The following is a 14,901-nucleotide window of genomic DNA, read 5'->3' as shown; positions in this document are numbered from 1 at the left end:
AGGGGGTCAGGATAATGAAGTTAGGAAACGTAATGAGTATAACACTAGCAGGCTGCAATTGACTTCTCAAAATCCAGTGTCTGTGTTCGGCATTCTATACCATGTGCTTGGTATAATGTAATCCCCTGCATATGAGCTACATGCAGGTGTTTGAAATCTTTTCCTAGCATTCAATTTTGAATAAACCACATCCAAAAGCATTTTTCAAGCATGTATCTCTCTAGTTGATAAACAGTCTTTTAGGCTGGTCATGGTCTAGGCCACCACTGAATAGTTAATTGTGAAATGGCTTCTCTCCAAAGAGGTTTCTTTCTTTTCTCTTTGTGAAGGGGAGGAATGCATGGGATTAGTAAGGTGCCACATTGTTGCTAATATAATAGAGAAATCTGTCATTTTTACCCATCTTAAGCAGTGTTTTGTTTCTTTTCCTCCCCCTCACAAGTGACACAGGCTGTTCATGAAGAGGGAGCAGAAATGAGCCTTGACCACGGTCACCTGTGCTATGACCTAAAACACCTAAAATTCACTGCCTAAATTTATACCTAAAATTCACTAAAGAGAAGAGGAATATGAGGAAAATAATTAAGTTAGACATGGAGAGACTTCTGAACTCATTTTCTGGCATAAGTGTTCTGTAAATCTGTTTCTCTCTTGTTTTGATAAATTGTTAGATTTAATACTTGTATGAGCTGTAAAGATGGCACTTGGTGTCATGACTATATGGTTCCCCCTTCCATTTTCACTTGCCTCAATGGAGAAAAACCCCACAGAGGATTCCAGTTTCAGTTCAAAGCATATTTGCAAAGAAGGTAACGTTGAGTATTGGGTGCAAGGTATATTGAACAGTAGATATATTGTTGAAAATTCTACAGGAGAAATTGGTGTCCCTGAGGCAGGCTGACTTCACCACGTTTCCTCCTTTAAAAAACAACAGTTAATTGTAAATCAAATATGGTTTGATGTTTTCCATATGAGTATGTTCACAGCTGTGAATTTTTTAGGGCTTGCAGCTTCAGTCCACTTGGTCATTGATACTGGTTATATCCCAGCTGTCTCTTCTCTGAACCGATTCTTGTATCTTCCAGTGAGCACAAAGATTCCTCGGAGAAGAAACACAAAGAGAAGGAGAAAACCAAACACAAAGATGGCAGTTCAGAAAAACACGACAAACACAAAGACAAACACAAAGATAGAGACAAGGAGAAGCGAAAGGAAGAAAAGGTACAGGATGGTTTCTGGAGTGTTCTTTGGGCAGTACTTTGTGAAAAAAGACCCGACAGCAGTTTTTTCAGGTTTTGAAGTGTGAAGCTGTTACCCAATAGCCAGTTTTGACAAACTTGAGGCTATGAGGATAAAGGCCATACCATGAGGCATTTTAGATGGCAGCACTATGCCTCTGTTTGAATAGCTGTCATAAGAACAGCCCTGCTGCGTCAGGCCCAAGGCCTATCTAGTCCAGCATCATGTTTCTCACATTGGCGCACCAGACGCCTCTGAGAAGCCCGCAGGCAAGAGGTGAGCGCATGAGTTCTCCCCTGCAACTGGTATTCAGAGGCATCTTGTCTCTGAGGCTGGAGGTAACGTATAGCCACCAGACTAGTAACCATTAATAGACCTATGAATTTGTCTAAGCCCCTTTTAAAGCTATCCAAGCTAGTAACCATCACCACATCCAGTGGCAGAGAATTCCATAGATTAATTATGCACTGTGTGAAAAAGTATTTCCTTTTGTTGGTCCTAAAATTCCCGGCCTTCAGTTTCGTGGGATGACCCCTGGTTCTAGTGCTGTAAGAGAGGGATAAAAAGTTCTCTCTGTCCACTCTTTTGATTCCATGCATCGTGATCCATTGCATTCATAAGGAATGGGTTCTGTACCTACAGTGACCAGAACAATACGTGGTACTCCAAATACTGCTGCACCATAGATTTGTATAAGGGTGAAAATCTGTCATAAATATTTGGCAATAAATGTCACATTGAACTTCACAGCAGACAAAGGCCGACATCCTGACTAATAAGCACAGGTGCTATGTAAGAAGCACCGGTAGTGCTAATGGGCTTGATTAATGCAGCACTGGCTTCTTGGGGAGTGGAATTTTCCCTATTGTGCAAGCACCGGTGTTAGTCTGGAACTCAGCCAAAGTACTGGTGCTTGTCTTATAGTGCCTGGACTTTGTTAATTAGAATGTTGGCCAAGAGATTCAGTGTATTAATTGTGTCCCATACGAAGTGTGGTATTGCAGCCCACTTCATGCAGGACACATTGCACTGACAGGTACACTGCTTATCCATCCTGACAGATTATGGGCGGGCAGTAGCTCAAGCTTTTACCTACCCCACCCCTTCTTGTCTAGGAAAAGTATGGAATTGCACAGCTTTATAGTGTGAACTTCCACTCCCCAAGGAAATTGATTGCCAGGAGGTCTAGGACGAACAAACAGAAGTACTTTTTCACACAACGCGTGATCCACTTGTGGAACTCTCTGCCACAGGATGTGGTGACAGCCAACAACCTGGATGGCTTTAAGAGGGGTTTGGATGACTTCATGGAGGAGAGGTCTATCAATGGCTACTAGTCAGAGGGCTGTGGGCCACCTCCAGCCTCAAGGGCAGGGTGCCTCTGAGTACCAGTTGCAGGGGAGTAATGGCAGGAGAGAGGGCACGCCCTCAACTCCTGTCTGTGGCTTCCAGCGGCATCTGGTGGGCCACTGTGTGAAACAAGATGCTGGACTAGATGGGTCGTGGGCCTGATCCAGCAGGGCTGTTCTTATGTTCTTAACTGAAGCCTTGAATACACAAGGAGAGGAGTAGTGGCCAGACAGAAGGAAAAAATTGCATGAACAGCTCTAGACAGGGAAAGACAACTGTGTGATGTACATGTTTGGGATTTGCCCGCTTCATCAAATAATGCGGAAAGAGTTTATAAGGGATAGCTAGAGGTGGACTTGCTCCTGGTGAAAAGTCCTTTGTCAGTTGCATTTGGATGCACAGGGAAGATCTGCCAGGGCTTTTTATAGCATACTGACCAACTCTCACTCCTGTCTTTCAGAATAAATCCTCTTCTGGTGAAGTGAAAATAAAGAAGGAAAAAGAAAATGGCTTCTCCAGGTATGCAGATGCTAGGTTTGTGTGAAGATACATCTGTTTGATTTTTGGTTTTATATCTGCTTGGGAAGAAGAGTGGAATTTCACTGGGGAACGTAAGAGTGTTAGGTTCCTTTTCCCTATTGTCAGTAGGCGACCATGTAGGATTGCCTGAAGAGAAGCTAGCATCAGAAGTGGATAGGTTATGTGTTACGAGGAGATGCCCAGCTATACAGTCAGGATTTGTATTGTAAAGAATTCTCTGGAGTTTGTTTAAACCAAAAAAACCTAGGGTAGGCACAAACACCCTCTGATTTTAAATGAGGACTAGAAAACATGTACTTCTAAAGCCAGTTTCAAACTCTCAGTATAAAACTGAAAAATCAAGTTCACACACTATAGTTGTTCTCCGGTGTGAGAAGAAACAATGGGATATCTAATTCCACACAGTATCATTTGAATGGGTGATTTTCTTATAAGTGCAGTATGCGTGGATTAATAAGGGGCAATCAAACAAGGATTCTGTTTTTTCATCCTGGTTAAGCATACGCTTTTGGGTTCACTGCGTTAACATACAGACGATGCATTTTGTTTCCCCAAAGTCTTTAGAACTATTTAAAGATCTAACTTCTCAAGGATTTTTGGTAGAGGAAGGTTAGGCCCTCTCCAGGGATCGCTTGGAACAGCAGTGTGGAGAATACAAAACCCACGTGCTTATCAAAAGTCTGGTAGCAGTAATGCTCTTCATAGATATTGGAACTGACACTTGGCTAGTCCACCCTTACACAGCCTGTTTTTAGTGATATCTTGCATTATGGGTCATGGATGCTGAATGGATTCAAAACATAATACAAACTAACATTGCAAGTTCTAAATCTGTCTGATGGAGATCTGTGATTTCGACTGCTCCTTGAAATTGACATTCTGACATCCTGCCATGCATTCTTGCTCATTTTTCTCATTTTGGTGGCAAGGAGAAGGCAGTATTTTGTTCTGCTGGCATATTTCCGGTAGAACATGTATTGCCATCAGATATGATCAAAGCTGAATATTTAAGTCTCTGCCCTGTCATCTTGTTTTTTTCATATCTTCTGGGTTTTTTGTTTTGTTTTTGGTAGGGCCATTCATGCTTGCTTGTCAGTTTTTGCCATGTTGTATTTTACTTATTTATTTTTACATTTATATCCCACTCTTCCTCCAAGGATCCTAGAGGTTATGTTTATCCTCACAACAACCCTGTGAGATGAGATTAGGCTGAGAGAGAAATGACTGGCCCAGAGGCACCCAGTGAGTTTCATGGCTGAGTGGGGATTAGAACTTGGCTCCCCCAAGTCTTAGTCCAGCAATCTATCCATTAAATCACACTGGCAATGTTTTTCCCTTTTTTTCTTGTTCAGTTTTTCTTTCAGGGGCAGGGTTTGAGGGTTCCTTATCTTTCCCAGTCTGCCCTAGGGGCAAGGCAGCCCTTTCCTTTGGAGGAACTAATCTGTAAATGATCCTGCTTACTGTTCCAGGGGAGGCACCATGCCACTGTAGAACGCCCCCGAACCAACTCGAATTTAAGCCGAGCTGGGGGTTGGGGGAAAACCAAACATGCCCAGTTCAGTTCGAGTCCGATTCGGACTCGAACTGAAACGGGCAAACCAGTTTTGTACACACTCCTAGTATTAAGCAATCAGAGATGAAAACCCAAAATTTCAACTAACACTTTCTAACTGAGAGATGTACATCTGACTGAGGATCCAGCCAGTGGAAGCATATGCCATAATAAACCTGTTAGGCTTCAAGGTTCTACATGGTTGTGTTTACTGTTGCAGACTAACATAGCTATCCCTCTGGAATTCAGTTGTGATCTCCTATGCCTGATGGTGTTGTTTATTGAAAACTTTAACAGGTAAAGTGAGCTGTGTGAATTTAAGATAAACCAAGGGAAAATGAAAAGGCTGTCTGTTTTTAAATCCTATTGTAATATTTTTCATTTTAGCATCTGGATTTTTGGTACACAGGCAGCTGAGTATAATTTAGTGTTCTATTTCATAGTATTTAAGCAATAAAAGTAGATGAATCAAAGTAGCATTTACTATTATCTATACACTCACCCATGCACATGCGTGTCTTTATGGATTCTCTCTCATTCTCGCTATCTATATATCTGGGTCGAGATCCATAAGAATATATATATATATATATATATATATATATATATACATACATACATACATACATACATACATACATACATACATACATGCTTACTTTGCTATGGCTTCTGGCCAGCTACAGGTGGCAGGAGAAATGAAAAGGTTTGAGCTGCACAGTTGAAATGTTGAGTAACGGATAGTGCCTCAGCTTGAGGCTCTGTTAACACTTTCTTCCCTTGCTCCTTAGTCCGCCACGTATTAAGGAAGAAATGGATGATGATGGCTACTACAAAGAAGACTACAAGCCCCTAAAGAGACCCCGAGAAGATGATGAGTGAGTTGTTTGTGTAGCTTACCCATGGTAGAAAGGGGGCATTGTGGAGAATTTGAATCTGTCCACAGAAAGCAGCTGCAGTACATAACAAATATTATTACATTAATGTTATTAATCCATACTTCTCAGCTCTTACATATGTTCTTCTGTTGATGTAAAATTACTGATACTGTTTAAGTCATGTGACTCCCCTAGGAAAACAAAGAGAACTCAGAAAGCTTGATTTAGTAGTCATTCATCATACATCTCCATGAACTCTTGAATTCTGAATTGTTTTAATTCCCCTTGAGAAAGGTCCAGATGACCCAAATTGCATTCAAGATGAACATGTTTAAGAATTGAGTGAATCATGTGGATTGATAATAATATATTACCTTTGTGTAGCCTAGCTGTCTTCTATGGACAATTGCCCTGATCCAGCAAGGGGGATCTAATATAGATGCAAATGTGTATCCCCATCTGCATTTGAGATCCAAATAGTTGTCTTATGTGTGTGTTAGATGCAGATTGGGATGTTTGTCTCCACTTTATGCAAGACTAGGATTTTGCAACTAGAACTGGATTGGGGCCAGTGGCCAACATCCTAACTAATGAACCGTTGGTGCTTAGTACACACTGTGGTTGCCTATCTCCCCCATTTCCAGAAGCACTCCTGCGACCCAGAAGTGGGTTCTTAAGGATCACACAGCCTTCAAGGACCCATCTCTGGGACACAGGGAGCATTTCCAGGGCAAGGGAGATTGTTGACCCCTCCTCATCCTGCACACACATGCACATGCAACCAGCAGAGCACTACCAGGATATCGGCCACTGTCTGTTGCCACAGTACTGTGAAACATTTGTTACAGAGGACCTTGAATTCCACCCCCCAGCCCCCGTGCGCTTTCCGTGTGCAATTACTGAAAATGGAAAATAGAAGACCATTGCAAGTGAAGAACAATAGGCTTCATCAAATGCTAAAGCAGATTCAGAGACTTCCTAACAATGTAGTTGGTCATCTACATTCTCTGTGTATAATGTGCTGTTGTATGTAAAATCCTGTCAATGCTCGTAGCTCAGACAGAATACAGACATTGGAAATTACTATTTATAGTTTCTGGGCTTGTAGAAGAGGCTTCAAGAAACATAACTAATTATTTAAGGTAGGCAGCATATTTTATGAGAAGCATGTAATACGTCGTATTATTCATATTCATATATAACTAATGAAAGGGAGGGCGCTTTTGGAATGAAGGCATTCTCAAACAGTGAATTTCGCCATCTGCAAGCAGCACAGTGGTAACATTTTCAAAAGACAATATATATCGGGACCTGGAAAGAGATTGATTGTTTGTGATTGTTTGGCCTATTTCAGTATTGACTACAAACCCAAGAAGATCAAAACTGGAGACATCAAAAAATCAAAGAAGCGGAAACAAGAAGAGGAAGAGGTGTTGTTGAACTTATATTTGATGGAGCTATGGGTGGGATGGTTACCACTAAAGATGGAAAACATGTCCTAAGGATTAGTTGTTTTTGCATAGACATTTGAATTTGGTGATCATCTGAAAATGTTTAAACAAACAGAACAGGATCTAGAAAAATGCATAACAAAGCCAGTGTTGTGGAGAGGACTTTTATGGTTACTCAGCAGTGGCTCCCTGACATAGCTTTGGAAGGGAAGTAAATCAGAAGCACCTTGTGATGCAGTGCGAGGAAGCTGCTGTTGAGAAAAAGAATGTAACATAAGCTTGTGTGCATGAACAAACAGGTGAGGGCTGAGTTGGATCAGGGTTGAGATTTTCGGAGAAAGCCATTCTCTCTCAGGCATCCAACATGAATGGCACATTTCAGCTGTAATGCATTTTTTATTGCCTAAAGGTGTTTTAGCAAGTTCACACTGATGAATGTAACATTTTGGAGATATTATGGCAATCTGACATTTAAACTGAACCCATGTTGATAACGTTGACTGGGAACCATAATGGTGCTCAGGCAGCTCCTCCCTTGCCAGCCACCATAGCAGTCCAAGCAAGCTTCTCCTTCTCATGAGGTTGTAATTCTTCATCCATCCAGTTGGGTTAAACAGCAAGGGCTGGCTCCTTTCCCCCTCACTCACTGCTCTCTACACACCTCCCTAAACTTCTCCCTATTCCATCTTCCTTATGTGCCCATTTATTAGGGACTGTCCCTTCTCCCTCTGATATGCATGTGGCACTTTCCTGATCAGCTGTATTTCTTGGTTACTAACAGTGCCTTAGCAACATCAGATAAGCTTTTGGATAGAAGGATGTTTTCATAACTACAGTGCACCTCTTTTATCTCTTTTTAGGACAGCAAAGCCAAGAAAATAAAGAGCAAAGATAAGAAGACTCCTGAAGGAGACATCAAGAAGAAGAAAACAAAAAAAGAAGAGGAGCAGAAATGGAAATGGTAACATCTATACTTGTGAAATTTCAGCTGATGGCCAGTTGTTTCCTCTAACATCTGAAAAATTGCTAATATAGAGTTGTTTCTGGCTGTGTTGTTTTTAAGCTACAATCAGAATTCTCATTATCCCCCCCCCCCGCACCCCCCCAAAAAAGAAACTAGGGCTGTCAACCAAGTAGTAGGTTCCTTAGTAGGTTCATCATCGTAGGGTTTTGTTAGTATAATAGTAATCTTTTTTTTAAATGAATTCATTAGTTACCCAGTGAAACTAGCAATTCCTAAAAGTTTGATATGGGTGACATTTTGAGATAGGGCAAGTTCAGATGATCCGCGGAAAGCAAGTAGGAGGTAACAGGAGGAACTGGATTGTAATCCGTTACATTCATAATAAATGGGTTCAACGCCTGCGCAGGAACCTTCTGGATAGATGGACTAGCTCCTCATGACGCCTACTCTGCCAGGTACGTGCTCCGTGCTTCCATTGAGCTTGGCAGTTGGGGCGCCATCTTCTCAGTTTCTATTTGACCACCAAAATGTCAGCATCTCGTTTCTGGTTCCTTGGTGCAAATAGATTAGTTAAAAACAGTGAGATAAACTGTTGATTATTGTTTGGACTTTGGACTGTTACATGATTATTCTTTGCTGTTTGGACTTAAATTTGGTAGAAAGGGTAACATCAGACCAGTGGGTGCTACGAATTATAGAAACTGGTTACGCAATAGAGTTCAAAGCTTTGCCTCCATTTTCTGGCATGAAATACACAAGGGCAACTCCTGTGTTGCTAGAGGAGATACAGTGTTACTTCAAAAACAGGCAATTGTGCTGATGCGGTGGATGGAAAGAATGTCCGGATTTTATTCCCATTACTTTCAAATCCCAAAAAGGGATTGAGGCATTCGGGCAATTATGGACCTGAGGGAACTCAATGTTTATGTGTGGACATGCATGTTCAGAATGATGACGTTGCAAGGTATACTACATCTCCTGTGCAAGGAGTTAGTGGGCGGCAACGTTAGACTTAAAGGACGCGTACCGCCATGTGGAAATACAGGCGAACCATCACAAATACCTAAGATTTACAATGGGCAATGCAGCTTACCAATATACTGTCCTTCCATTTGGTTTGTCAACTTCACCACGTGTGTTCACAAAGGTGATGGTGGTAGTAGTGGCATACTTACATACTGAGGGTGTCATGATCTTTCTATACAAGACAATTGGCTATTGGTCAGTGATGACAAGGAAATGTTACTTTTTTAGATCCAGTTTGTGTTATGGCTTCTACAGGACCTGGGCATCAGTGTCAACTGGAAGAAGTCGAATCTGGAACCACAAAAGTGCATATTTTACATCAGAGCAGTACTGGATATGTAGTTTCAAAAGGCATTCTTGCCAAAAGACAGACAAATCAAAAACCTAGTTAACCTTGAGTCTGCTGCACCCAGCGGAAGCCATTCAATGACTTATGGGTTTAGTGGCGTCATGCAATGTGACAGTGAGTTATACACATCTACGGCTGCAGACACTGTAGATGTGGTATCTAAACAATTCCCCACCCACCCCTGCCATGTAGACAGTCAGCAGGAAATGCTAACGCTTCCTCAGAATGTATTGAACTCTGCGGTGGTGAACAGTGAAGTCAAATCTGCAAACAGGAGTTCTGTTCGAACCCTTGATCCCCACATGATGGGTAACAATGGATGCTTCCCTGAGGGGGTGGGGGGCACATTGTGATGAACATCAGGTGCAGGTTCAGTGGATGAAGCACCAGAGTTGTATGCATATAAACTACTTAGAACTCCTATCTGTGTTTATGGTTCTGAGGGCTTTCAAACCGTTGCTTCAGAAAGGTGTGGTACAATTCATCTGGGCAATACAATGGCGATAGCATATTTAAACAGACAAGGAGGGACAGTGTCCTGCTCCCTCTGTCTGCTGAGTCTTCAGATATGGGAATTGTGTGTAGACCAAGGAGTCTGCCCTTCAGCCATCCACATAAGGGGTGTGGACAATGTGCTTGTGAACGACATCAGTCGTGCAGTCAGCAGTATCAACACCATGAATGGGGATTGAACAGCGTCTGCCTCGAAAGAGTCTTTGACCTGTAGAGTCATCCATCAATAGACTTGCTTGCGACTGCTGCCAACAGAAAGTTCCTGAGATACTGCTCACATGCAGGAATCGGCAAGGGATCTTTGGGAGATTTGTTCCAACATATATGGAACAAAGCACTTCTTTAACTGTTCCCACCACAACCATTGATAAACCGTGTACTGGCGTGAATGATACGGAACAATACATTAGGAATCCTAGTGACTCCATGGTGCAGCCATGGTTTGCATCACTTCTCAAACTCTCGAGGGATATCTTCTACCAGTTCCCACTCCGCCCAGAACTTCTGAGCCAGGACGGTGGGGTGGTGCATCCCCTAGAAGTAAAAACTCTATGAATAGCAGCATGGAGGGTTGGTTTCTAAATAAGTTGATTTGATTAAGTGCCATCAAGTCGGTGTCGACTCTTAGCAGTAGCAGCCACATAGATAGATTCTCTCCAGGATGATCTGTCTTCCTTGGCCTTTAAGGTCTCCCAGTGGTGCATTCATTGCTGTCACAATCAAGTCCATCCACCCTGCTGCTGGTCATCCTCTTCTCTTTCCTTCAACTTTTCCCAGCATTATGGACTTCTCAGGGGATCTGGAACTTCGCATAATAAGTATGATAGTTTGAGCCTGGTCATTTGAGTGAAAATTCTGGATTGATTTGTTCTATGATCCATTTGTTTGTTTTGCTGATTGTCCATGGTATCCTCAAAAGTCTTCTCCAGCACCAAAGTTCAAAAGCGTGGATGCTTTTTCTATATTGCTTCTTCAAAGTCCAGCTTTCACATCCATAGTGTGTCACGGGGAAAACCATTGTCCGAACGATTCTAATCTTTGCAGGTGTAGACACTTCACAGCATCTAAATATCCTTTCCTCTAGATGAGATACTGCTTAATAATAGAAGGCTTTCAAGAAAGAATTAATACAGTAAATGGAAAGGATTCAAGGTGTACACAAGTCAACATGGGTTCCTTCCTAGGAAAGCCACATTGAGACAAATCTTGGTTTATATGACCTCGTTAAAACTTAAAGGGTTAGCAAATGTGTGTCTTGGAGTGTCTCATTTGACAGCTATTTCATTAGAACACAAAGGAAGGAATCGTGCAACAGTATTCTCCCATCCAGTCCAGATTGTAAGAAATTCCTTCAAGGGCTGAACAACTTGTACCCACCAATTAAGAGGCCAATGGAGCTTGGTATTGTCATCACTGACTTGAGCAGCCTTTTGAGTCGTTAAAGATGCATTTTTAAAACTGTTGACTTTGGAAACGGCTTTTTGATTGTGATCACTACCACTAAGCATGTGAGTGAACTAACTGCATTGAAGATGGACAAACCACAGACTCAATTTTATCCACATAAAGTAGTTATGTGCATGGATCTGCAATTCCAACCTAAAGTGCTGATAGAATTTCATTTGAATGAAGATATAACGCTGCCTGCCTTCTTTCAAGACACGGAAACAAACAGGCTATTTGTAGCGTACAAAGGGAAAGCCAATGGTCGGCCAATATTGAAACAAGGACTAGCCCATTGGCTGGTGCAACTAATTGTGTTGTCATACAAGCGACAAGGGGTTAATCCCCCACATCCTATACAAGCTCATTCCACAGGGGTGCATATATCTTCAGCAGCCCATCTATCAAGAATTTGTATGGCTTATACCTGCAAAGCTGCTACATGGTCATCTCAGCAGCCATTCATAAACCAATACACCATTGAACTGCGTTTGGCAAAGGAAGCAGGTTTTGGGAGGAGTGTGCCAAAGCGGGTGCTGCCATAAGTTTCAAGGGTTACTTTACCCACTACTGATGGGGAAGATGGCTAATGACGCATTCATTATGAATGCAACAGATCACGATCCAGATAAGCAGGTTGTAACTGATGATCTGGTAGTGATCCGTTGTATTCATAAGACCCACCTGAACCTCCCCGCTAAAGTAGCAAAGAGCAAACCTTACAAGGGCACTTAAAAGATCGTCAGCAGATGGCAGTCTACAAGAAAGTGAGAAAATGGCACCCCAACTGCCATTAGCAACAGAAGCACGGAGCACGTACTTAGCAGAGTGGGCGTCATGAGGAGCTAGTCAATCTATCTGCAAGGTCCCTGCGCAGACACAGAACCCATTCATTATGAATACAGTGGAGCACTACCATATCATCAGTTACAGGTGAGCAATCTGTTTGTCCCAGTGAGTGCACACTTTCGGCGCGATCCTGTACTTTTGCCCCTTTCCATGTCATCAATCCTGGAAATGTTGGCTGGACAGTGTTGGATTCCCTCTGCCACCCAACATTTTGGTGACAGGGGGAACTTGACATTGTCCACTGGATATTTCTGGATTCACAGAACATGGAAAGTGGAGGAAGTACCAGCTCACACAGGAAGCAGCCACTCACTCGGAACCTCTGGTTCCCCCCTGCTTTCTGTGAGACATCTGAACCCAATCATATTGAAGTGATATCTCTCTCTCACTCATTAGAAGGAAAGTTCATCCACAGTTTCTTCTTATTTCCTATTGCAGTAACACCTAGAACCAAAATAGCCTTTTTATACCAAAAAAAAGTGAGTATACCCTTAAATTGCAACCTCACTGATTAAAATTAGTCCTGTGGCAGATTGTTTTGAGGTTCAATTATTTCTGTGAAAGTTTGTATTTGGAAAGCTGTGAAAATCTCTAGGGCCAGTGCAGAAGCAAGGAACTATGTCCCCAACTAATTGTATTTTTAAGCTCACAGGAAGGATGCACAGTATGCCTCTGTGCTTCCTGGGATCAGGACCAATGTGATCTTGGATGTTGCTTTAAATGTCATGACCGTGGTGTTAATGGTGTGATGCATTCTGATCTTGATTTTTAGCCGGGCTCTGTTTTATGGAGCTGTGTGTTTGGATAACTTTGGATTCATTCTTTAGTTCTGTCTGTTTTGGCTATCTGGCGCGCAGTGTTTGGAGATACACTCCTTAGAAAGAGGATATGTCAACAAAAAACGTATTAAGTGTTGCCTTTCAGCAGATATCTAAACATGTTTTAGGGCCTAATCATCTGAGAAAGTCTAGTTTCCATGGAGAATTTCTCACTGTTTCAGTATAGCGTGATGTTAAGGGCAGACCTGTTGATACTCATCTTAAATTTTGTTCTTATTTTCTTCACTGCTGTTCCTTCTTGTTGTTCTTTGATTCAGCCTGAAACCACGACATCTATTTGAATCTACACAACTCTGCTTCTTAAATTCACATGCCACCTTAACTTCTGAGGGCTGCTTCTCACATAAGATGTTTTAATTGTAAACTTAAGTTAAAATGTGAATGCAATAAATACATGGTTGCAATCACATGTGTTGTACAGGTATATATGTCAGGAAGCTGTGATTGATTGTAGCTCCATACTGAGTGCTCACTGAATGGCAAAACAGGGGATTGTTGCTGTGTAATTTGTGAAGCAGCTCTAGTTGTTCCTTTAGCCAGCAGGTCCTGTGGTGGTGGTGTGTGTATGTGTGTTTGTTTCCGATAGTGGCTGACATTCCAGCTGTAAAGAAATACTTTATACAGCACTGGCACTTTCATTGGGGACGGGGGGGGGGGGCGGAAGAGAGGTGAATTTCAGCTATTACCCCTTCTCCCCAGAGCACTCTGTGCAACCCAAAAAGATGTCCCTGAGGGCTGCATGACTCTCAGGGACATATTTTTGTGTGGCACAGAGCACTTCTGGGAGAAGGGCAGGTTGTCAAAATTTACCCTGCCCCCAAGGTGCAGTCACCACTGCTGGGTTACTCAAAGTCATCAGGAGCTCCCACAACTTCTCACACAGCGCCAACGTTTCCTTAGTCGGGATGTCAGCCTTTGTTATTATTGAGATACAATCCTCCCATCAATTCCATAACTGTGTTTCAGTTTTCTTCCTTCTCTAGGTTTTGAAGAGTATCTTGACTACCTTTGTGTTTAATTGACTTTGGGGGATGCAAAAATGGCTAGCTAGGACAGGATAGAGATACATATATCAGGCAGTGTATAAATATAATAAATAAATAAGATCTAAGCCTAAAATCTTTTGGCCACTTTTGCTGCATTTGTGTCATTTTTCTAGAATTCCATTGCAATGATCCCTTTTTTGTCATAACCATTATTCTACATTAGCCAACCGTTACTAGAATGCTCTAGCAGTATCTGTCTTATTCTTCTCTCTTGCTTTCCTGGGTTTGGCAGTAAAGCTTCAGTTAGCTGTGCCAGATCCCCGAAAGCCATGCTGACTGGCTAATAAAGCTGCACATTCAGTTCCGTGTTTTGCTAAGCGCCGCAGTTGTTCGGATTGCTTGCCTACTGATGTTCTCCATCTGCAGCTGCTGTTAATGCAAAGTGCTTCTTCCTGGCTCACTTCTCAAGGCTGACCTTTCCTTCCTTAAAGGATCCCAACCTTTGCCTTTAGGGCTGTTTCACACATTAATGTTCACATGTGAAAACACAACAGGTTTGATCCAGCCAAATTAAGCACTTTTATGTCCCTTTCATTTCAGTGCTAGAGAATGTAATATGCAACTTAACATTCCAATTGAAATCAGTGGGACTTAAAAGTGCTTAATTACACACTATTTGGGATTTAATGTGATTCCATGACAGTTTCGGCCAGGGCTAGGCAACCTTGGCTCTCCAGATGTTCTTTATCTACACCTCCCATCATTCCCAACCATAATTTATTGTGGCTGGGGATGATGGGAGTTGTAGATCAACAGCTGGAGAGCCAAGGTTACCTACTCCTGGTGCAGCCCAATTCTCTGTCTTAAGGTAGACTCCTTTGGACTAATCCACATAGCATCTAGCGCTACCTACACTGGATCC

The 14,901-nt window shown here is 42.2% G+C and overlaps 1 protein-coding gene across 2 annotated transcripts in view; it reads left to right on the top strand.

Moving 5' to 3' along the window:
* TOP1 (DNA topoisomerase I) overlaps positions 1-14,901 on the top strand; it is a 114,788-nt gene that overhangs the window by 65,313 nt on the left and 34,574 nt on the right. The window contains exons 4-8 of one of the 2 annotated variants that reach the window (XM_053247837.1): positions 1,086-1,221; positions 3,050-3,123; positions 5,473-5,559; positions 6,914-6,989; positions 7,871-7,971. In XM_053247837.1, coding sequence (XP_053103812.1) covers positions 1,086-1,221; positions 3,050-3,123; positions 5,473-5,559; positions 6,914-6,989; positions 7,871-7,971 — 474 coding nt within the window. The remainder of the gene's footprint in view (positions 1-1,085; positions 1,222-3,049; positions 3,124-5,472; positions 5,560-6,913; positions 6,990-7,870; positions 7,972-14,901) is intronic. The other variant, XM_053247838.1, reaches the window with a different exon arrangement.

This window comes from Hemicordylus capensis, chromosome 4 (assembly GCF_027244095.1).
Source record: "Hemicordylus capensis ecotype Gifberg chromosome 4, rHemCap1.1.pri, whole genome shotgun sequence".
Classification (NCBI taxonomy): domain Eukaryota; kingdom Metazoa; phylum Chordata; class Lepidosauria; order Squamata; family Cordylidae; genus Hemicordylus; species Hemicordylus capensis.
Note: the sequence above shows the minus strand (reverse complement) of the source record. Positions and strands in the feature narration are given on the sequence as shown.